Source organism: Argopecten irradians, chromosome 16 (assembly GCF_041381155.1).
Source record: "Argopecten irradians isolate NY chromosome 16, Ai_NY, whole genome shotgun sequence".
Taxonomy (NCBI): domain Eukaryota; kingdom Metazoa; phylum Mollusca; class Bivalvia; order Pectinida; family Pectinidae; genus Argopecten; species Argopecten irradians.
In genome coordinates, this window is record NC_091149.1 from 20,543,975 (window position 1) to 20,566,494 (window position 22,520).

Here is a 22,520-nt window from a genome sequence, read left to right on the forward strand (position 1 = left end):
AAAAAATTTGATGTAGAAGGTAGGAGACTACAGTAGGACAGCATGACTATGTGTGATACCAGCAGTACTCGGTGATTATTAAAGATTCCGAATGTAAAAAAAATATTTAAGAAAGAAATCATAATATACCTGTTACGGTGATGGTACTTTTTTCCGCGTACTATTTATTTTTGCAAATTTCGTGAACAAGGTAAATTCGCGAAAGTTTATCTCCGCGAATTGATATCCTAGATTATTTCTGCATGAACAAATTCAAAGGTATTTTCATTCAATTATAAATTCATGCCAATATGTTTTCAAACGGAAATGACGAAACGCAGTGATCACGAGAGGAAGTTGATTAACAGTTTTCTTATCCATGAAATGTTAATTCTTGAAAGCAACATTTACACATTTACAACAACCATCAAAATAAAAGGCTTGGATTTCCAGATCATCCATTGTTGTTTCCGCCGTCTGTTCCGTGTCAGTCTTCAACACTACAGCAGTGGTGAGAACTCGATCAGTCATACACGTACACCCAGCACACCCCAGCGCCTGACTGAGGATGGAAAAATAGTACCATTTTACTACTAAGATACCCGATTCTGTATTTGCATATTAATTAATTTGCAGTTAACTGCCCCTGTGGATAGGTATTGATTGTGAAGTCATGTGTTTGCGAGCGTAACGTCATACGTTTCAGTGAAAACTATGTGAAAAAATAATGACGTCACAATGGATACCTACCTGCAAGGGAGCTAACTCTGTAATATGCAATGTGTAAGTAGATCACAAGGGTAATCTGACACTACCGAAGTCATAGTTTAGAATGAAACACATAAAACAGGCCAGAGTGTCTGTATCGCTCACCTGGTTAATTCAATCAATATTAAAAACTCTGTTGCTTACAAAACCTTGGCCCCATAGTATAAGGATGCTACCGGTATTTGTATTTATTGCTCAGGTTATGGTGCAAAAGCGTTCGCCAAACTAACCACCGCCATTTATAGGAATCTTAAACCCATATGTATGATGCCAGCTAAATTTAAATATAATGCCTATTTTGTTTCACAAATGAAGTCATTTTTATGAATTTGGTCAATCCGACTCATTTTAGCTTCGCCCCTTAGGTTCCGAGGAGTCAGTCTAACCATTTGTAGAGTTTTGATCATCAAACGTCAAACACATAAATACCTGAAATACCACGTCAGGTTTAGCTCTTCATATGCTTTAAATTTAACTGCCAATTGTATTTTTCTGTATTTATCATCACAATTAAAGAAATAAATACCTGCAATTTTCAATTTGGAAAAATTGTCTGGTTTTTGTGAGTTGTATCAAGGTCCGAGGATATCCTTCTTTTGTTTTCCATTGGTTCGGACTGATATGGTAAAAATTCCTGAAAAAAAGTTAACTCTTAAACAACGTATGTCAACAAACAGTTAGCAAATTCAAATGCTACTGGTCACTTTCTGTTTTTTTCTATTTCATGTCATATTTCAACTTCACTCATGAAAGATTTTCAATGCGTTTTGTGCGCAGGAGTTGTCATTACTCTAGGCTGAAACAGATTTCGTTTACACACTCATTTTTAGACTCGAAAGTTTTATATTTGTATTTTTGTTTTCTTTCCATTATGATAGAAGGTTATCATAGACAACTACTATGTGCATGGAAATACAATGATTTAGAGTTACTAATCGTTACAGTCTAAGACCGTTGATTATTAAAGAAATACGGTATACCATAGTATTTTAATCTCTCTTATAACGAGCATTTTGATAGGCTTAAACATTTATGTTATCATCCCATAACATCAAAAATAACGTCACAGTTTGTAACGTCGCCTATGATTGGCTGATGCATTTCACAGGACTAGGTTAAATTATAAGGGTAGCTTGGAGAAATTTGTTATGCTACGGAGATATAACACAAACTATGATGTACTCCAATCGTAACACGCCTCGGGGTATACCCTATTTGTGTGTGTTATATTCCCATAAAACAAATATTTATTCAATTAAGTTAGTCCTAAATCAAAACTGTGCTCGTTCGATGCTTATACAGTGGACCCTCGATAATCCGGACACCTTCGTTCCCAGCCTAAACCGTCCGGATTACGAGTTTTCCGGATTGCCGAATTCCGTGTTCTTAGTCAATTAAATTGTCACGTACGAGTTACTCCCCTTGACCTTGTAATCTATGGTGGCAGTGTACAGTAGATTTGAAAAATTCAGCAAAATAAAGTGCAGGCTTTAATTATGTACACACTGCTTTTTAACCTTAAATGACATCTATATAAAAGTATATATATTTTTAATCTACACAACATTTGCAATTGTTATGCAGAGTTCATTTTTGGACAGGTCAGCTTTTTGTGGTTTTGTGAGCCTGTAAAAATCATGGTAACCAAATTAAAATAACCAAAAAAATGCTAAAAATTGGGAACCATAAGATCTGTGGGTTTTTCTTTTCTTTGCAGAACATGTACTTACAGCAGGGATACGATTATGGTATAATCAGTAATCGAACAAAATTTAACAGAAAAAAATAATGTACTTACGATACACAACACCCGTGATATAGTGCATTATAAGCATACGACCTCGATGACCTTTTGTCTCGTAAGATACTTGTCATATTCGACGTCACTTCCGGTGGCTGTGTAATGATTGAATTGGAGTCACACGAGACTTTACAGGTTGAATCTATGTTGATAAAACGGTTCACTGGCTTGAAGTCTTTAGGATCTAGTTCAGTATCAATAATGTCGTTTTCATCTTCTATGGTTCGAAACATCCCTGGATATGCAGACATCAACGCCTCTGAAGTCACTCGGACTTTCCCTGGTACGTATGGTTCTCTGTAGAATAAAAGTTTTGTTCAACAATCCATTTCAAAACAGTTATCAAAACGGTGTGGTGATAATTTAAGTTAAAATATCCATAAAATTTCATAAACTAAAAAAAGTTTATGACTAAAAATTCAAACGTAAGTACATTTATATTCAAATGCAAATTTGATGTCACTATATTCCGCGTCATGTAGTTATATTTAACCATGTAATGAGCGGTAATTAGGACGACGCCGAAAAACATATCCCGTCTTTACATGTTAAAGAGTTAGCTCCCTTCTGCATATGCATCGATTGTTACCTCATTATTTCGTGATTTGCGTCGTTTTCTTCGAAAAGTATTACATTAAACTCGCAAACACATGAAGTCACAATCAATACCTAATGGCAAAGACAGATAACTTTGTAAAATGCAAATATAGAGTAAGACGAATCGGCAATCATTTATCTATCTAAACTTGTTGCGAAAGTGATGGCAATTGTAGTTTTCTGTATTTCCATTTTACAGATTTATCTGTCCTTGTGGGTAGGTTTTGATTGTGATAGCAGGCGTTTGCGAGCGGAACGTCATACTTTTCGGAGAAAAAGACGTGAAATGCGCTCACAAAATAATGACATAATATTTGATGTCTACATTTAAATGAGCTAACTCTGTCATATGAAAAGACGGAATGAAGGTTAACTATTTGAGATGTGTACATTTAACTGTCGTGGGATTGAACTGTTGTGGAGATCGAAAAACAAAACAAAACGAAAACATAATCAGTGTTATTATTCACTTATAGTATGTACTTACTTAACACGTGTTCAATAAAGACAAAGTTATTTAAAAATCACATTTAATGTCATGAAATATTTAAGTTTCCTGTTATTTTTACTCACTTTCGACTTAGTTCTCTTAATAACAAAATAGCGACAGCGACCGCTGTTGTCGTGATGAAAAATATCAGTAGTGCTATCTGTAACAAAGAACAGATATTACCATAATAGGAGATAATAAAAGGCAGACTACAAATCCGAAACGAATTTAAATTTTAAAGCCTTAACTGTAAAACGAATTTGATAACCTGAGTCTCAAAGGTTGTTTGCTTACCGTTAATTGTATACTTATTATCAATATCAGATTTTTTTTAAATATAAAAAATTAATGTTAATTTCCATACAATAATTTGGCATTTTATGTATAGTCAATTCGTATGATATAACAGGTACGAGTATAAAGGTTTTTTTTTGTTTTGTTTTTTTTTGTGGTTTTTTTGGGGGGTGGTGGTATTTTTTTCCTTTTCGAGCCAAGTGAAAGATTCATTAAATTTAAAATATCTACAAGAACACATATTTTGTGTGTAACCTTTTGAAGTAGAAACCAAGTGAGGCAGCAATTTTCTTCTCGAAAGCTAACTTAATCTAGTTGATATGATGATGCAACAGCCTATTCCATGTCAGGTTAGTGACATAGTGAAATGGCAAGACGGAGTCGCTCGATAACTAAAGGAGTGTTTGATAAAACTTTATTCGAGATTAAATAACTGAAACAAGAATTATATGAGTTTCGGACATTTTGTTTTTAATATTAGTAAGTATTTCGTTCAATAGATTGGGGGATTTTGCTATCGTGCTAACTCATATACTTATTCTTTAAAAGAATTAAAGAAAGTCTTACAAGAATTCGGTTTGTACGATAAACAACAGTTGTTGTAGGGACTTCCGGAACCTGTGGTCTTCGATAGTTCCGGGCACCGCTGACTGGGAGATGTTCTCCTTTGTATAAATGCACGTGCTGGAAGAGTGTATCTATTGGCCAATCCTAAACACCAAGACGATAGAATGGTTATTAAAAAATGTACAACAAATAATGATAGAATTACTAAATACAAAATGTACAATTTATAACAATAGAATGGTTGAATACAAAAGAATGGTTTATTACAAAATGTACAAATTATAACAATAGAATGGTTAATTAAAAAATGTACAAGTTATAGAAATATAAGTATTAATTACAAAATGTGTACGTTATAGATGTACAATATATGAAAATAGAATGGTTAATAACAAAAGAATGGTTTACTAAAAATGTATCAGTTAAAACAATAAAAGGATTAATTACAAAATGTTATTAAAATAGAATAGTTAATTAGAAAATGTACAAGTTAAAATGGTACATTACAAAATGTATAAGTAAAATGTTTTAAGAATAACGTGTAATGATGATGTTATTAGTAACTGAAGGAGATATCAGAGGTTGTTGTTTATAAATGGCCGACTTCATTTCGCCTTCTCACGCCCAGCAATTATTTTACAACGATTTTAATTCGCGATTTAGACTTTTTTGTTCTACCTCACCTGTAATTGAAATGCTTCAAAATAGCACGAAAATCGTTACTATAACATAAGTACGTCTACAAATATTACAACTAATGTAAGTAAAACGTCATATTACTACTGTTACTAATAGAACAATGATATGTAAAGAAAATCATGGAATAGCTCATAAATCATTTTATTTTAGGGAATGCCTGTCTCTTGCATTTCGTATACGATCTTGTTTGGGACTGTCCCTGTCTTAGACACGTCATCATCGTCCTACAGGTGTGTCTAATGTCTATCAGTACACAGATGATCGATGGCTGCACTGCCCGATAATTGGCAGGTTTATTGAATATTCCAGGTGTATAAAGGTGTGATGGCACAAAAATCTACTCGGACAGTGAATATCTACAGGGTTGTAAAAAATATACAGTGTTTGGCCTCGGACAATACAACTTGTGCATAGACACAAAAGAAATAAACATTCATTCTAAGATTATCAGCATATTTAAACTAAAACTTGCATTATACATCCGACTTATTATGTTACAGAACGTCATTGAGAGAGAATAAAACCGAAATTCAGAAAAGGAAAGCCAAAATATTGAAATTTAATCTGAATATTAGAGTTAGTCCCTCCTTCAAATACTCATTAGTGATATTTAGGACTCTACAATGCGGTATTCTAACACCATCAATCAATACTGACAGTAGTTTTGATGTTGTATTGAAAAAATAACAAGTAACAGCAAATATATTTATATGTTTATGTTTTATTTGTGATTCCAGTTCTAATATTTTGATTATTTTCGGTGTTATAATTTATCTACTTAAATATAGAGAAACCAAAGGTTATATAATCGTTTTATAATAAATAAAATTATCATCATGATACTTTTTTCATAATGATACAGTAAAACACCTGAGCTGTACTTTGCAATTTTCTGTTTATAGTTACGTGTGTACACCATGTTTAGGTTTCCTTCTTTGTTGTTTCGTTTTACACTAAAATCGCATCCTAATTTCTTTTATTTTTATATAAATTTAATTTTAACAAAACTTGACTTCAAAGATAATGAAATTTATTTACGTACCTGTTTTGGCCTGGTCCATTGTTGTCTAGGTTCCATCATGTATAGATTTACCTGGTCAGATATATTCCTTGTATACAATACACACCTATATGGCAAAATAAACATGAGTACAACGTACGGAGAGTGGTCAACCTAATGTCCGAATAGTTCCGCTACATCTCATCAGTGTATTTGGTCCTCTAAGATACATCGCAAAGAATAAAATGATGTAATAAATTACGAGTATAAATTGTGTTACAACTAAAATGAATACTCAACACAAAATATATTTTTTTTCTGTAACTCACAATCATACAATTATTTTACATACAATGTAATATATTAATTAAACTGAGAGAAAAATCTATTCCATTGATTCCTTCTGCCCGGAACAGAAAGATAAAAGTGACTCGCCGAGGCTCGACCATTTTGTCATAACCCTTGCCAAAATACAGCTTATATTTTAAGACTTTGTTTGTTTGTTTGATTAATTAACGTCCTATCAACAGCTATGGTCATGTAAGGACGGCCTCCCATGCATGTGGTGTGCTGCGTGTATGTTGTGCGAGGTGCGTGTTTTGGGAGACTGCGGTCCATGTATTCCCTATATATAGATGGATTCTCACGCATTCTCAATAATTTAAAATAATTAATTTTGCTTTTAGTACATGCACAATCAGAACTTCATTCCATATAAGACATAGTGCCACATGTTTTTTTTAGGGATGCAATTAATTATTTTTAATGTTTTCATCTTGAAGTAAAATTATAAGCTCAGACTTTTCCTTGTCGGTAATTGTGTAAAGTGTAACTAAAGAAAAAATACCATTTGTCGGCGGTGGAGCATCTTTAATATAAAGATTATAAAATATATATATATATATATATCTTTATTTACATTGTGTGTTCTATCTATGGCAAATAATGGTTATTTTTCTGACTTAATCCAATTTACTTTAATTGATTCATTTATCAATAAAAAAACTATAAATTTAACATTAAATATCCTGTTTAATTACATACATACCACTGTAATATTTGTTTGATTGTTTTGGTTTTATTTAACTTACAAATAATTAGAATGCTTTGGTTTATTTAACTTACATGTTTTTTTGGTTGTTTGGCATTCTTTGGTGCTTTTGGTTTTGATGTTTCGGTCATTTCTGTTTCTTTAATTTGTGCATAGATCTCACTTCATGTTTAATGAATGATAGCATTGACCTAACCATCTCTTTAAACTCAAAATACAATATAGATTATATTGCCTCTTTGTATATTACAGAGTTAGCTCCCTTGCGGGTAGGTATCCATTGTGACATCATTATTTTGTGACCACAATTTAAGTCATTTTTTCCGAAAAATATGACATTACGCTCGTAAACACATGACGTCACAATCAATACGTACCCACAAGGGCAGATAACTCTGTTTCATTTATCAGGTAGACAATGTAATATTAAGAGGAATGTGATATTAACAATTGAAATATGTATAAAGGTTGTTTTGAATAAGAAAAAACTTTGATAAAATTTGCTGTTAACTTCATCTATCATTTATCTAGGATTACACTTGGAGACATTGTAAACTACCTGTTAAAACTCTTGATTTTGTTAGAATCCTTGTGTTTTTTAAAATTTATTTAGAGGACCAATAATGGGAACAAATATGTCTGCCAATTCCTTTTGGATAAGTCCCTGTGTTACTAGTGGATGGCCATGAACGAATTGCCCACATGATTCGCACAATGGAGACAAATCCAGATTGTCTCCCCCTGGCCCAGGCCTTGGATAGGCATAATCACTATCAGAAGGAGTCAATCTAGATTTGTCGATGGCATTGGAATCCAGTGGGACAATTTCTGAACGCAGTCTTGATCTTGTTAGGGGTAAATGTCTGCTCAATGGCACTGCGGAGTACCTGGGCAAATCTGTAAATGAAAGAAACAAACGTCAGTTTTCTTTTAAAATTTATGTAAAACATTTTGTAAATGTTTCAATACCAGTTATTATTTTAAAGTCTGTAAGGTTGTAGCTTGTGGCTTTCTTTTACTGTAAATGTATTTTTTATATTTCTATTATTACAGGAAATGGTTTTTTTTAATTTTTAGCTTAAAAATACTATTTTTCAGCTCACCGGCCCTTTCCGATAATCAAGTTTGGATTTGCATAACCCAATGTTGTGGACAAATCTGACACACTCTTTTTAAGTGGTCGAAATAACGCAACATCACGGGGCTGCAACATATGTGTTGTGTGTGGGGGCAAAGACAGGAGCTCAACCCTGTTTGCTCTGGCCTTTTCTATTGCTTCTAGTGAAATATGGGACACATGGTTATCCATGATAAGGAGGATAGGCCTCTGTTTGGCAGCATGTGGCAAAAAAATATGGTCCAACAATTTTATAAATAGCTCGCCGTCCATGTAGCCATTAGGCGATGTTCCGAAAAGCCATTCCTCAGGTATACCTGTAATTGAAAATTATTATAATAAAGTAATTTGCATTTTCAACTCAAAACAGTAAGTATCAGTAACAAAATGTTGTATGTTACACTGTATTATTCAGCTACTTTTAACATAATTGGTGAGTTAATTTATGACTCAAAGATTGGATCTTTTCAAATTTCTTGCTGAATATTTATTGTGTGCAATGATTATGAGAAGATATTCAGTACAAATTGCAGTAAGAATTCATGAAATTGTATATATGTATATATACTGTTTTCCATTTTTTTTAATTACCATCTCTGTAGGATCCGCCAGGAAATGATTTTTAAAAATGGCCATGGACGGAAGCACCTTCCCATCACCAGACACACATACAACAGCTGTTGTACGGGTCGCTGTTGAAACCTGTCTTGTATAGGCTCCTCCATTGGTGACACATACTTTATCTTGGACAACAACACCTTTACCAAAACCAGTCTCGTCCATATTAGGTTTGGTTTGTCTTCAAGTCCTGAATTGTAGATTGAAATTGCAAAGAAGTTACATTATGACATCAGATTTATACAAATCTTGTATACTGTCCAAAATGTTAATAATGGAATATGCAGATCTATTTATCTGCTCTTTTGTTATGTGATTATTCATTTTTAATTTCATTAGGATATTTTTTTATTTTAATAAAAATAAGAAAATAGAGAATATACATAGACATTATTAACAAATGCATTTCAAGCATCAAACTGGTGATATTTAATTATTATAAGTTTTAATGAATTTATTTTATGTTTGATTTTCAAAAGGTCTCACCTAGTTTATCGACTGTCTGCTTTAGAGAGCAGCCAACTAAATAATTTTACATAGACCACAGTGTTAAACTTTGTTAAAGTTTTGTACTGTATTATTAAAACAAAGGAATATTAGTTAGCTATTGTGTTCTATAATTAAAGTTTAGTTTCTCATATAACACTAAATAGAAAAAAAAGTTTGGGTCCTTCTGCTCAAACTCCAACCAGGGTAGCTTTATTGAAATCAGGCGCATTTTGCACTAAAAAATCCTGAAATTCTAATGTTTTTACCTATTCATTATCAAAGTTGATATTTTGAACCTAAATCTCAATATGAATTTCAAAATTCATATCATGGTTATCTAGGAATAATTACCTGTCAGAAAACATGTTTACTTTTGAAATTCATAATTAGCCAGTCAATCAGCGGCCGGGTTAAAATTCTATCCTGAGCTCAATCTTGTATACACAGGGGCCATTTCGAAGGTCTTTTTTTTATTTAGTTGGTTGATCCCTTTAGGAGGGAAAAGTATTGAGACATGACTGTAGGATTTGCCATCCTGACGCAGCCCCCATCTATTGTCTGAGGCTTCCTCATATGAAGCTCTGGGTGCCTTTCTAGACATTTCTTGATCCATTTGTCGGAAGGACTACTAGGCCCAATAGGACTTTCCCTCTCTGATCTTTTTACAAGCTGAGATGCGAATAACTTTATCATTTTTCTCGTCAATGGGAGTGACCTTTCTTGGCAGTACTTTATGTTAGTGACGAGATATTCTTCTTCATCTTTTGACAGAACACGTACAAGCTGTCCTCCTTTATTCAATCCATGGGCATGCCTCTTTAAAGTCATATGAGGGACATTATATTTAACAGCTGTACGGCGTATGGGAACACCTCTTTTCACATCATTTAGAACATTTTTTTGAAATTGGTTGTGTCACATTTTCTGTATTTAGCTTTAAATAAAAGTATTCAATGTTTAAGTCAGCATTTATTTTGTTTTTCGTCTCATTAACAACACATGTCATTTAAAGATGTACCAGGCGGTGGAGGGAAACTGGGAGTACCTGGGAAAAACTACCGACCTATGACTGTTTATCCTATCTTATATGTAGGTTCCTCTAGGAGCCTTGTTAGGTTATACATTGCATTTATGAGTCTATGGCTGACATGTACATGTAACTATTTCTGATATTGAAAATTTAAGTCAGTCTGGTGGGCGCAAAGATCCTTATGTATTCAGTTTATTCTTGTGAACTACAAAGAATGGACACCTCATATTTTTACTATATATATATTTCGTGCATTTTTACTTTTTTTCTTTGGATTTTCCGGATCTCGTATAAAGACAAGTTTCAGCAAAATTAAAAACATTTTTAGAGTATTGTCTACACTTTCAGCTAATAAAGATATGAGATGTCCCAGTACTTTTGCCCATTCCTTCTATATGGATAAACAGTGTAAACATATAATAAAAGCAGAACAAAATATTTTGGAAATCCGGCATTTTGCTCAAATTCATTTTTTTTGGATTAAAATCCACTGATTTGTATAGTAAATAAATTGAGAAATCATCTATTCATCGCTGATTTTTGAAATTCGGATTTTATGTAGATTAACCTATCACATTCTCCCTTGAGTTTAAATCATAGTAGAAGGGAAATAACTCTTATAACATCATCTGAAAGCCGGATTTGTTGGTCAAGCACCTGCATGTTCTTGTATATTAGAGAACAACTTTCGACATGCACAACATACACACAACACACCATATGCATTGGAGGCCGTCCTTACATGATCATAGCTGTTAATAGGACGTTAATTAATCAAACAAACAAACAAATCAAAAGCGCACATCAAGGTCTATAGCAATGGCGAAGCAGGGAAGTTCCATTTGTAGACGGAGCACATTCAAAAGGCTCGTGTGATAATTTTAGAAGGTATATCAGCTTAAAACGACCAGGAAATAATTTTTGGAATACAAAGTAGCATGTGAAATGTTAAATGTGTTTCGAAACATATAAAAAGGCATTGTATAATAGTCGTCGAATGTGGGAAAGGCACGCAACAACATTTTACGCATACTTACCCATTTCAGTGCATTGTCTAAGGTAATCTGGATAGCTGCATACCGCAATATTGACGTTGAAATGACCGTTTGTGTTTACATCATGACGTCACAAAAGCATTTTTGACGCAATTCAATCACGAATGTTTTAGAGCCATTTATTCATATTTTGAAAAACAAAATGAGGTCGTGTACCAAATGGGGTAGGTTAACGTTATACATGAAGGTCTTTCTGAAGGTCATTCATACGGCAAGTCTACAAAATGTTATTTTCACGTTTTGTGAGCGGGAAGTTAGATATTAAGAATGGTACAGTAGTTATGTTTGTTTTGGTTTGTTTGTTTGTTTGATTAATTAACGTCCTATTAACAGCTATGGTCATGTAAGGACGGCCTCCCATGTATGCGGTGTGCTGCGTGTATGTTGTGCGAGGTGCGTGTTTCGGGAGACTGTGGTATATTCATGTTGCGTCTTCTTGTATAGTGGAACTGTTGCCCTTTTTATAGTGTTATATCACTGGAGCATGCCGCCGAAGACACCAAGCAACACACCCCACCCGGTCACATTATACTGACAACGGGCGAACCAGTCGTCCCACTCCCTTTTTGCTGAGCGCTAAGCAGGAGCAGAAACTACCATTATTATAGACTTTGGTGTGTCTCGGCCAGGGGACAGAACCCAGATCCTACCTCACAGGGGCGAACGCTCAACTAAAGGCCAAAAGTGAGGCGGTGCCAAGGGAGGCATTAGGAAGGATAAAGTCAGTTAGGAAGAATAGAAAAGATAAGATCCTAAATTTAGTCGCCTTTTACGATCATGCAATAGGGGCAGCAGGTACAATTCTAACGCCCTACCTGCAGGGCTGGTTTGTTTTGGACAAAAATAATATATAAATGCATGTATACGCGTAGAATAATTGGAAACCTACAAAAAGTATCGAAAATTGCGCCCGAGTGATTTCTTTGGTACTGCTCTACTAGAACACATGGGCAACATTTCGTACCCGGTCAAAGGTATAGTAGGCTAGGTACATATATTCGTTCTACCTTGACACCACCTTACTTTTGGCCTTCGAATGAGCGCTAGTTCCTGCGAGGTAGGCTCTGGGTTATGTCCTCTGGCCGAGACACTCCATAGTCTATAAAAGCAGTTTCTGCTTCTGTTTAACACTCAGCATAAAGGAAGTGGGACGACTGGTTTGTCGTTTGTCAGTATAATGTGACCGGTTGAAGTGTTTGGTGTCTTAGGCGGCAAGCTTTCGTGGGATATCATTATAAAAATGGCAACAATTCCGTTTTACAAGAAGACACAGCATGGATATTAAACAGTCTCCCAAAACACACAACCAACAAGCACTTCATACACGCACCACGACACATACATAATTCAATCAAACAAAGGTGTTAGGTATTTTCGGCGGTATGTTTCAGTGAGATAGCACTATAAAAAGACAAAGGTTTAAAGTTTCCACTATTACAAAGAGATACAACACGAATATACCGCAACCTCCCAATATACACATACACCCAGACAACGCAACACATCGCATCTCACTCATTTCAGAAAGTGAGTTAGGAAGAAAAGTATTTATGGTCCATAATTAAGTCGTCTTTGACGGGTAACAGATACAATTCTAAATTCTTTCTTGATACAAAAGACTCTTTGCAACATACGCTCACTGTATTTATAAATAAAGGATATGTCATGTTTCCACCTTTTTTTAATGTGATTTGATACCAAGGTCTATCAATTATTATTAAACACTTCCAATATAATGAATATACACGAGAAAGCGGAATACCTATTCTTGTCATTTAACTTTTAACCCATCCCGTTTTTGTTTGTTTGTTTAGTTTTACGTCCTATTAACAGTCAGGCTCATGTAAGGACGTGCCAGGTTTGTTGGTGGAGGAAAGCCGGAGTACCCGGAGAAAAACCACCGGCCAGCGGTCAGTACCTCGAACCCGCATCCCAGAGGTGGAGGGCTTGTGGTAATATGTCGGGACATCTTAACCACTCGGCCACCGCGGCCCCACAAATTAAAATTAATCCTTTTCATTCATTTTGAACCTGTGAAAGTTCGCACTTTATGAAAAACTTTCTGTTTTCAAATCATTGGGCCGCTTATTCAATTTTGTTTGTTTGTTTGTATGATTAATTAACGTCCTATCAACAGCTATGGTCATGTAAGGACGGCCTCCCATGTATGCAGTGCTTGCGTGTATGTTGTGTGAGGTGCGTGTTTTGGGAGACTGTGGTATATTCATGTTGTGTCTTCTTGTATAGTGGAACTGTTGCCCTTTTTATAGTGCTATATCACTGAAGCATGCCGCCGAAGACACCAAGCAACACAACCCATCCGGTCACATTATACTAAGAATGGGCTAACCAGTCGTCCCACTCCCTGGATGCTGAACGTTAAGCAGGAGCAGAAACTACCACTTTTATAGACTTAGGTGTGTCTCGGCCAGGGGACCGAACCCAGAGCCTTCCTCACATCCCAGCATACCTTTATCTTCTTTGTCCTCAAGTTCAGGTCCTCCCACCGTTCTTGTGAAATGAGCCAGTTAGTTGGTACTATTTGAAATGGAAAGAACGACAAGTAAAATAACCCGGCTGTACAGTTTATTACAGTTTGCAAAAGGAGAGATTCAGACTTGCATGTGCAATATTTCATTTTTTTTAATTTCCAGTGTTTTACTGGTTCTAAGTAAAGTCAGATCAAATTTTATTAAGATTATGGTGTATATACTCGACCTGACATGCTTTCCGGGGCTGCATTGGCCGAATGGTTAAGATGTCTCGTCATATTACCACAACAGTCGTGGGTCGTGAGTTCAAACCCATGTGGGGCAGTTGCCAAGAACTGACCGCTGGCGGTTGGTTTTCTTCGGGTACTCCGGCTTTCATCCACCAAAAAACCTGGCACCTCCTTACATGACCCTTGCTGTTGATAGGACGTTAAACTAATAACACCCAGACCTCTTATGCTTTCCTCGCAGATTCGAATGCTTAAAACAAGATCAGAAGTGAAGGTGTCAAGGTAGAGGCGTAAAAAACAATATCCCTAATTTAGTCGCCTTTTTATTATGAGTTTTCTTATGTGATTTAGCCAAAACTATTTTGATCCCATGAATCTTTATATAAAATCAACATTTACAATCCGTGTTTATTTCTTATTTGCCTTTTTTATCCAGATCTTTTTGATGCAATCATTGTTTATATTCTGTCTGGTTCAATGATATTAACGTATGACTTGTAGTTTGGCCCAAATTGACCTTAGTTGTCGATGGGCCGTAAAACTCAAACAAACAAACATAATTATGATCCGATCTGGCAGTACATGTATGTACCAAGAATGCAGGACGAATCTACAGCCTCTTTACTTACCGACCATACAATGTTGGTATATCAAAAATTCCTCACATACGCTAAACTACACTGTGTTAATATGGTAATGTAGCGCTAATACACGGAGGAAATAATCGGCTACCGGAAACGAACTATTTCCGGAAGTTGACAGTCATTGATCACTATCAGTGAAGATGCCATAGTACTGCGAGATAATAATCAGTATTAATTTTGACGACCACTTCAAGTTTGGATCACAAATTAACAAATGTTTTAAGTTTGGCAATAAGGTATGTACGGTGATCATAATGTACTTATTGTTTTTCTTTTGTCCACATATTTTCTTCATTCGTTCATATTTGAGATACCAATTGAATACAAGATTGTATTAGCATATCTAGTGTATTATGAAATTCCTTATTTGGCTTATATTAAAAATGTGATCAAAAACTTCGAATTAGATTCCACAAATAACTATCTTACACACATTATCCTCTCAAAGTAAAATTGCTGAATGAATTTGCGACTCGCATTTTGGTCGTATCCTTACTGCAAAATTGTACTGGACATATTCTCAATATGCACAATAAATAATAATGCAAAATTTGCAACAAAAATATGACCAGAATTCGGGTCTCAAGTTCAATCAGCAATCCTTTCCGATATTCTTTATACATTCTAGAATTGATATTATGTAGATTAAAAATGCTGTAATAGAAAATCAGACGTAAGGCAATTATCACGTGACTGTTTGACTTGTATAGAAAGCCATAGCTGTCTTATGTGGTAAATCTTTAATACATTATATTATTGTGATTTTGTCATTATATTATTTGATTTTGTCGTTAAATTATGTGGTTTTGTCGTTTTATCATGTGGTTTTGTCGTTATATTATGGTGTTTTGTTGTTATATTATTTGATTTTGTTGTTATATCATGTGGTACTGTTGTTATATCATGTGGTTTTGCTTGTATATTAGGTGCTTTCGTAGTTATATTATGTGATTTTGTAATATGTGGTTTTGTCGCTATAATATGTGGTTTTGTTGTTATATCATGTGGTTCTGTTGCTATGTCATGTGGTTTTGTTGTTATGTCATGTGGTTCTGTTGTTATATAATGGTGTTTTGTTGTTATATTATGTGGTTTTGGCGTTATATTATTTGATTTTGTCGTTATATCATGTGGTTCTGTTGTTATATTATGTAGTTTTGCGTTGTATTATGTTTTGTGTTATTATGTTGTTGTGTTGTTGTATTATGTGGGTTTTGTCGTTTATTATGTGGTTGTTGTTTGTATATATGTGTTCTGTTGTTAATATGTGGTTTGTTGTTATATCATGTGGTTCTGTTGTTATGGTTTGTATTGTTATTTCATGTGGTTTTGTTGTTATTTATGTGGTTTTGTTGTTATATCATGTGGTTCTGTTGTTATATCATGTGGTTTTGCTTCCATGTGATTTTGTAATCTGTGGTTTTGTCGCTATATTATATGGTTTTGTCGCTATATTGTGTGGTATTGTTGTTATATGATGCGCTTTTGTCTTTATATGTTGTGCTTTTGTCTTTATATAATGTGGTTTTGACTTTATAAGATGTGTTTTTGTCTTCATATTATGTGTTTTTTTCTTTATATGATGTGGTTTGGTCATTATATTATGTGCATACACCAATATATTATGTGGTCCTTTCTTTATATCGAAACATCAATATATAAAACGTTTGAATGATTCAGTTGTAACTAAATATCTGGGGTCGTTGTTTGACCAATTGACACAGATTTAATCCGCGCACAAAAAAATTTAAGAAAAGACTGTTGAATGTAAATAATAAAGTTATTATACATAAGCATAGCAAAGATTGTCTGTTGAAACACTATCGTTTAGTTTGATATTTCCTGTTTGCTTTTTTCTTTTGCAGTAAATTGTGATACTTCGGGTCGATTTATGAAGTTTGAGTGTTGTATACTTTAATAACAATCGGTAAACTCGAGATGTTTTGTAGCATTTGTGTACAAGTAATACCATTCAATGTTTGAGAAAAATACTGTTGTAAATTTCTCGAGAGAAGACGCGTTTTGAAGGTGTGTCGGTTTAAAACGTTTGATGTATTGGTGTTTCGATATAAAGAAAGGATCACATAATATATTGGTGTGTGTACATACTATAATGATAAAATTACACCATATAAAGACAAAAGCACATCTTAAAAAGACAAAACCACATCATATAAAGACAAAACCACATCATATAATGACAAAACCACATAATATAGAGACAACAATGTAATAAATCAAAGATAACCGCATAAGGTAAATCTTAAATATATTACGTGGTTTTGTCGTTATATTATGCGGTTTTGATGTTATATTATGTGGTTTTGTTGTATTATGTGGTTATTTGAGACTAAACTATAGCTACATTGGTTTCCGTTCAGAAAATGTATGCAGTATAACAAAAAAAAAAAATCGATTATGAATTCTGTTCTCTATGGTACAACGTTCAATGAATTATTTTCAGTATCATATTCATCACAACACTGCATTTTTTTCAAAATTAACGTACATGTTTCTTGATAATTCGGATAATTTGATAATGAATCATATCCATCTAGTTTAGATATCGTCCACTAAACCTGCCTACAACATAAGGGTTTTTCTATTTTCCTTTTTTTTGTTTCTTTGTGTTTGCTTTTGTTTTTGTTATCCCCCCCCCCCCCTATATATAAATTAGGCAAAACAAATTAAAAAGGCTATTTTTCCATTCAAAGTATTTTTGTCTGAACCAGGATGTTTCGGGCGATATGTGACAACTTCACTAGAAGTACGGGGACTGAGAGATTGGTTCCCATAGAAACTATTATCCATGCCAACAGTATAGAGCTCCTACAAGTCGTGGTACAGAGACGGGAGGGGCACTTGTCCTGGGTCAAATATGTATACACACCGTACGACTTCAAGGTAGGTAACAGATGGGAGGGGTACTGGTCCTGGGTCAAATATGTGTACACACCGTACGACTTCAAGGTAGGTAACAGAGGGGCACTGGTTCTTGGTCAAATATGTGTACACACCTTCCGACTTCAAGATAGGTAACAGAGACAGAGGAGGGGCACTGGTCCTGGGTCAAATGTACTAAAATGTGTACTTACCGTACGACTTCAAGGTAGGTAACAGATGGGAGGGGTACTGGTCCTGGGTCAAATATGTGTACACACCTTCCGACTTCAAGATAGGTAACAGAGACAGAGGAGGGGCACTGGTCCTGGGTCAAATATGTGTACTTACCGTACGACTTCAAGGTAGGTAACAGAGGGGCACTGGTCCTCGGTCAAATATGTGTACACACCTTCCTACTTCAAGTTAGGTTACAGAGATAAGAGGCACTGGTTATGGATCAAATATGTGTACACACCGTACGACTTCACGGTAGGTAACAGAGATGGGAGGGGTACTGGTCCTTGGTCAAATATGTGTACGCACCTTCCGACTTCAAGTTAGGTAACAGAGATAAGAGGCACTGGTCCTGGGTCAAATATGTGTACACACCGTACGACTTCAAGGTAGGTAACAGAGACGGGAGGGGCACTGGTCCTGGGTCATATGTGTACATAGCGTACGACTCCAAGGTAGGTAACAAATATTGGTGGGTCACTGGTCCTTTTAGTGATTCGGAAGGCTGCGACATACTACCCATAGAAACTAGCATGGAATACATAGTTCTTAATTACGACTGTAGCGCATTCCCTTGTTGCTTTGATGCGTTTTCCAACCGAAATTAGAAAGCGTTGTCGCCCCAGTCCTGAGCGTCAACAACCCAAAACTCCTACACACCAAAAAGCTATTACACCAAAGCGCCAACGTACAAAATACATGTATCGTCCAAAGAGCAATGTCATTCTATACCCGCTTTCTGGCGTGGTCTAAAGGTCCTGTTGGTCTGTTGATGTCTTAGCTTTTTGACAGTTGTGATGAAAACAGCTTTTGTAATTCTAATATTAAGACTTTAAGTTTGTGTAATGATTATTTTGAATAAGTTCCACTTATAACCATTGAGACATAAATATGTTATCATATAATTAATTATTGAGACTTCACATATAAATCATAAATTACAGCAAATTAAGATGTATATTTATAGACTATTAACAAGTTATAATGACGCCGTCAAGCAAAGAACTAACACTAGGTGATGACAACGCCACCAAGTGAGTAGAATATTAGGAGTTATTCCCCCTGACAACGCTTATTTTACTCTCAATGACAATTTCTTTCCTATTTGTTTCAGGTGAAAAATATTTTAGTAAATTACAAAACAAAAATGAAAATTAAGAAAAAGACTACGGACTTCTGTAGCTGGAACAGAGACTTAGAGATGAATCTTGACGGTAAAATTGGCCGCGCCATTTTGTCTGATCTGGGTGACAAAACTCTTTCTCCAAAGGACAGAGTGAAGATCGAAGCAAACGTCGGGCAGACCGTGATGGATAAGATCAACCCTAATAAAATATACAGAAAACTTCGCGGCAAGTATGTGATAATGACATTTTAATAATTCTTCACATTCATCATTCCGCTGGATGAAGGCCAGTGAGACCAAGATCCTATTCTGTTGAAATGTTATATGATAATGGTGCACATCCCTTCCATTACATCTATTCATTCTATAATTGTCCTCTCTCCTTAACTTATTTCAATGTCAACTTTAGAAACAAACGTATATATGTATGTTGTATTTTTACGAAAGAGCTTGAAAACGTTGAGGTACAGACTTTTCATTGATACAAAACTTATTATAGAAACCTCAAGAATTGAACAAGTCGCAGGGTGTAAGAGGCAATAAAATTCGGGGCATCTTCTCTATCTAAGAGACTTTAATTTATGATACAACATCTGACACATAAATGTTATTTAGGAGACTCGGAGATCTGTCTAAAGCTTTTAAAATCATTGGGAAATGTAATTCTCTGCAGTACTCTCAAATAAAGGCGATAAATACTATTATAATGCAGTCTCACAAAATACGTAATATAATACACATACATATGTGTACGTTGCATACAAGGTGAAGCGATTACTGCGGAATCTAACTGCTGATGTGATGCATTTGATGTCCCTTGCTTTGAATAAGTATATATTTTATTGAATAATTAAACTTTTATTCTTAAAGGAAAATAAATTTGGACCATCCGTGGGTGCAACAGGTTATCCAAGATAAGAAGAATGTCATTTGTGTCGTCCAGTCCATCGTCAAATTAGCTGGAGATGCTGAAATTAAGACAACTTCGATCAAAAAGGTAGGCCTATGGTCATCGCTGCATTGTACATGAAAGTGATCGTATAATGTTGGTTCACTCATTATATGGTTACTGATTATCGCATAGTTCTTGTCACTGTTTACAAAACACAATTTCATGACGCAACGCAGATACAGTGGACTGTTGAATGTCATGAGCGGCCCCATGTGGTAACCTAGTTATGGGAAAGGACTATTGAACGCCATGATGTATACTCTGCGATATTAACTGGGTCAACAGAGAACTGAGAAAACAGATTCATCGAAAGGCTTTCCATACATAATAATTCTTTTTAAAATCCTCTTTGTTAAAAAGACAATCTTCGATATCCGATTATCTATATAGAGTTATGTCCGTTTGCTTGTGCTTTCAAAAGGCAGTACTTGATCAGAAAAATATCCATTCTGCTGTTTTCACCCGAGTTATTTCGTTATGTCCGTTTTTGCATACTAATACTTAAATCCAAAGCTCTTTACCTCAGTTATGCCCATTGTTTCTAAAAGTCTGATTAGAGTTATCTCCCTTCGTAGAAGTCTGGCGAGCAGGAAACCTCCGATAAGACTAAAGACTTGGGCCTTGTGAACGGTACCCCTATAGCCTACAAAGTGATGGCCCTCCAGGTAGGCGTCAACTCTGGTGTCGTGGTCCCATGTATGGGTTACAGGACCAGAGGGGGGTTCATGGAGGACTCTAAAATCCTGGGGGTACCCGCCGAGGGCACAGCAGACGACTCGTACGAGTGTGAGTACACTTCCGAATTTGTTTTCATCCTTTCTGTCGTAATTTTTCTACTCTCCGCTAGGCTTCGCTGCGAAAATTAGTATTTATGAGCGGAGTCTAGTGGTGAAAATTGATAGTTAGGCAGATTATCTAGTCTACATCCTTCCTTTGAATGGCTTGCACATTAACCCAAAATGTCGGGAGACTTTTTCATCCTTCAGACTGAGGGGTAAACGGTCGAATATGTTAGAAGCTATCATTTATGTAATCTACTGCAAACTAATTTTCTTTCGGGTGGGATTTCGCAATCATAGTTAATTCGCGAAAGTTTACCACTGTGAATTAATATATAACCCATTATAATGTAATATATTTCTATGAATGTTTATATGCGCAAAAAAATCAAATGAAAACTAATTGCGACGAAAGAAAGTTGGTTTACATTATATTAAGTCATTTTACATCCATCGTATTAATTTAAATAATAAAATCTTCTCACGTTGAACAAAAACTGTCGGCAATCTGCACTTTATAAAATTTGGACAATACAGTAAGAAAGTTTATTTATGTATGACAAAAAGTTTCCATTAATTTAAAACTTGTTAAAAAATCTTACAAGATAAATTACTAGTATCATCCATTTCTCGTGATCAAGTATATTTTCCTTCTATGGTTCTCTGTTTATACAGCCGAAAGTGAGGACGAAGATCAAAACGAGGCTAGACCAACTCGAACAGAACCGGAACCGGAAATGACAGTGCAGCCTGTAGCTGAAATTGTGCAGACAAATCAAGGTGAGGGAATACCACCAGCTGTTGAAACGTTAACAATGGGGGATAACTCCAATCATATGATACCGTTACCTTCAGCACCACCTATGTTGCCTCCAGACGGAGCAATGTATCCTCCACTCGATGCGCCACCTACCATGACACTACCACCTTATCCCCCGACAAATGGCGGAATGCCTGCTCCCCCAACAAATGGCGGAATACATGCTCCGCCAACGGATTCTGAAATGCTTCCTCCTCCTCCACCGACGGAAGGCGACATGGCCCCTCCCCCAACGACAGACGGAAGTGCGCCCTACCCCCTTGTAGACATGATGCCCGGGGCCCCAGATATCACAGATGAGATGCAGGCCAGTCTGATACAAGAATTCACAAACAAACATATAGATGATTAGTGTTTAACGCTATCAGAAAGAACTCTGTCATAAAAATGATTGATAATTTCCAATTGAACAATGGAAGTTTCATCTTATTAAATCACATATCTGGCATTGCCGTTACTCCTTTGATTTCAAGAAGACGCCCTTTTCGGTGACCTGTAACACCGGTTTATATTGGTTATGTTTTTTCAGCAATTTACAGTTTTTTATGACTTTTCTTATTTTTTCGTTAAATGAGAAAACTGAAACATTCTTGAGAATATCTTCTTTATTGCATGTATTCGTTAATAAATAAATACTCTTCAGAAATATTTTGTTGTTTTGTCAAAGTGTGATTTTTTCATTAATGCTATAACTGTATTTTAATTTCACTATTATTCCTTCTGTTTCGGGTTTTTGTAAGTTCTACGTTACATGTACATCAAGATAAATTTGATATTAAGGCCATTCTATTTCAACATTAATTTG

The 22,520-nt window shown here is 35.3% G+C and overlaps 3 protein-coding genes across 3 annotated transcripts; 1 reads left to right on the plus strand and 2 right to left on the minus strand.

The window, feature by feature from the left end:
- Window positions 1–307: 307 nt before the first annotated feature.
- On the minus strand, window positions 308–7,377 carry LOC138310077 (uncharacterized). Its single transcript, XM_069251219.1, has 6 exons — window positions 7,321–7,377; window positions 4,497–4,640; window positions 3,719–3,795; window positions 2,546–2,845; window positions 1,274–1,381; window positions 308–541 (listed from the first exon to the last, which is right to left on the minus strand). Exons 1-6 carry the CDS (start codon window positions 7,375–7,377, stop codon window positions 367–369), a joined length of 861 nt encoding a protein of 286 aa, XP_069107320.1. The 3' UTR covers window positions 308–366.
- Window positions 7,378–8,034: 657 nt separating this feature from the next.
- Window positions 8,035–9,146, minus strand: LOC138310078 (uncharacterized). The gene is made up of 3 exons (XM_069251220.1): window positions 9,050–9,146; window positions 8,350–8,680; window positions 8,035–8,143 (listed from the first exon to the last, which is right to left on the minus strand). Exons 1-3 carry the CDS (start codon window positions 9,144–9,146, stop codon window positions 8,035–8,037), a joined length of 537 nt encoding a protein of 178 aa, XP_069107321.1.
- Window positions 9,147–17,654: 8,508 nt separating this feature from the next.
- LOC138310259 (uncharacterized) lies at window positions 17,655–22,234 on the plus strand. Its single transcript, XM_069251390.1, has 5 exons — window positions 17,655–17,825; window positions 19,153–19,394; window positions 20,035–20,161; window positions 20,692–20,902; window positions 21,571–22,234. The coding sequence occupies exons 1-5, from the start codon at window positions 17,655–17,657 to the stop codon at window positions 22,065–22,067; spliced, it is 1,248 nt and encodes a 415-aa protein (XP_069107491.1). The 3' UTR covers window positions 22,068–22,234.
- The last annotated feature ends 286 nt before the right edge of the window (window positions 22,235–22,520 follow it).

What these genes read in the sequence shown, in the direction of transcription:
- LOC138310077 (XM_069251219.1), bottom strand. Translation starts at nt 7,377, where the DNA reads ATGACCGAAACATCAAAACCAAAAGCACCAAAGAATGCCAAACAACCA. An exon ending in TTAAGAGAACTAAGTCGAAA is followed by an intron (nt 2,846 to 3,718) that starts GTGAGTAAAAAT and finishes TTTATTCTACAG; the next exon opens with AGAACCATACGTACCAGGGA. An exon ending in TTCCAAATTGAAAATTGCAG is followed by an intron (nt 542 to 1,273) that starts GTATTTATTTCT and finishes TTCCATCCTCAG; the next exon opens with TCAGGCGCTGGGGTGTGCTG.
- LOC138310078 (XM_069251220.1), bottom strand. Translation starts at nt 9,146, where the DNA reads ATGGACGAGACTGGTTTTGGTAAAGGTGTTGTTGTCCAAGATAAAGTA. An exon ending in ACAGGTTTCAACAGCGACCC is followed by an intron (nt 8,681 to 9,049) that starts GTACAACAGCTG and finishes TTTCAATTACAG; the next exon opens with GTATACCTGAGGAATGGCTT. An exon ending in TTGATTATCGGAAAGGGCCG is followed by an intron (nt 8,144 to 8,349) that starts GTGAGCTGAAAA and finishes TTTCATTTACAG; the next exon opens with ATTTGCCCAGGTACTCCGCA.
- LOC138310259 (XM_069251390.1), top strand. Translation starts at nt 17,655, where the DNA reads ATGTTTCGGGCGATATGTGACAACTTCACTAGAAGTACGGGGACTGAG. An exon ending in TACAGAAAACTTCGCGGCAA is followed by an intron (nt 19,395 to 20,034) that starts GTATGTGATAAT and finishes TTATTCTTAAAG; the next exon opens with GAAAATAAATTTGGACCATC. An exon ending in AGCAGACGACTCGTACGAGT is followed by an intron (nt 20,903 to 21,570) that starts GTGAGTACACTT and finishes CTGTTTATACAG; the next exon opens with CCGAAAGTGAGGACGAAGAT.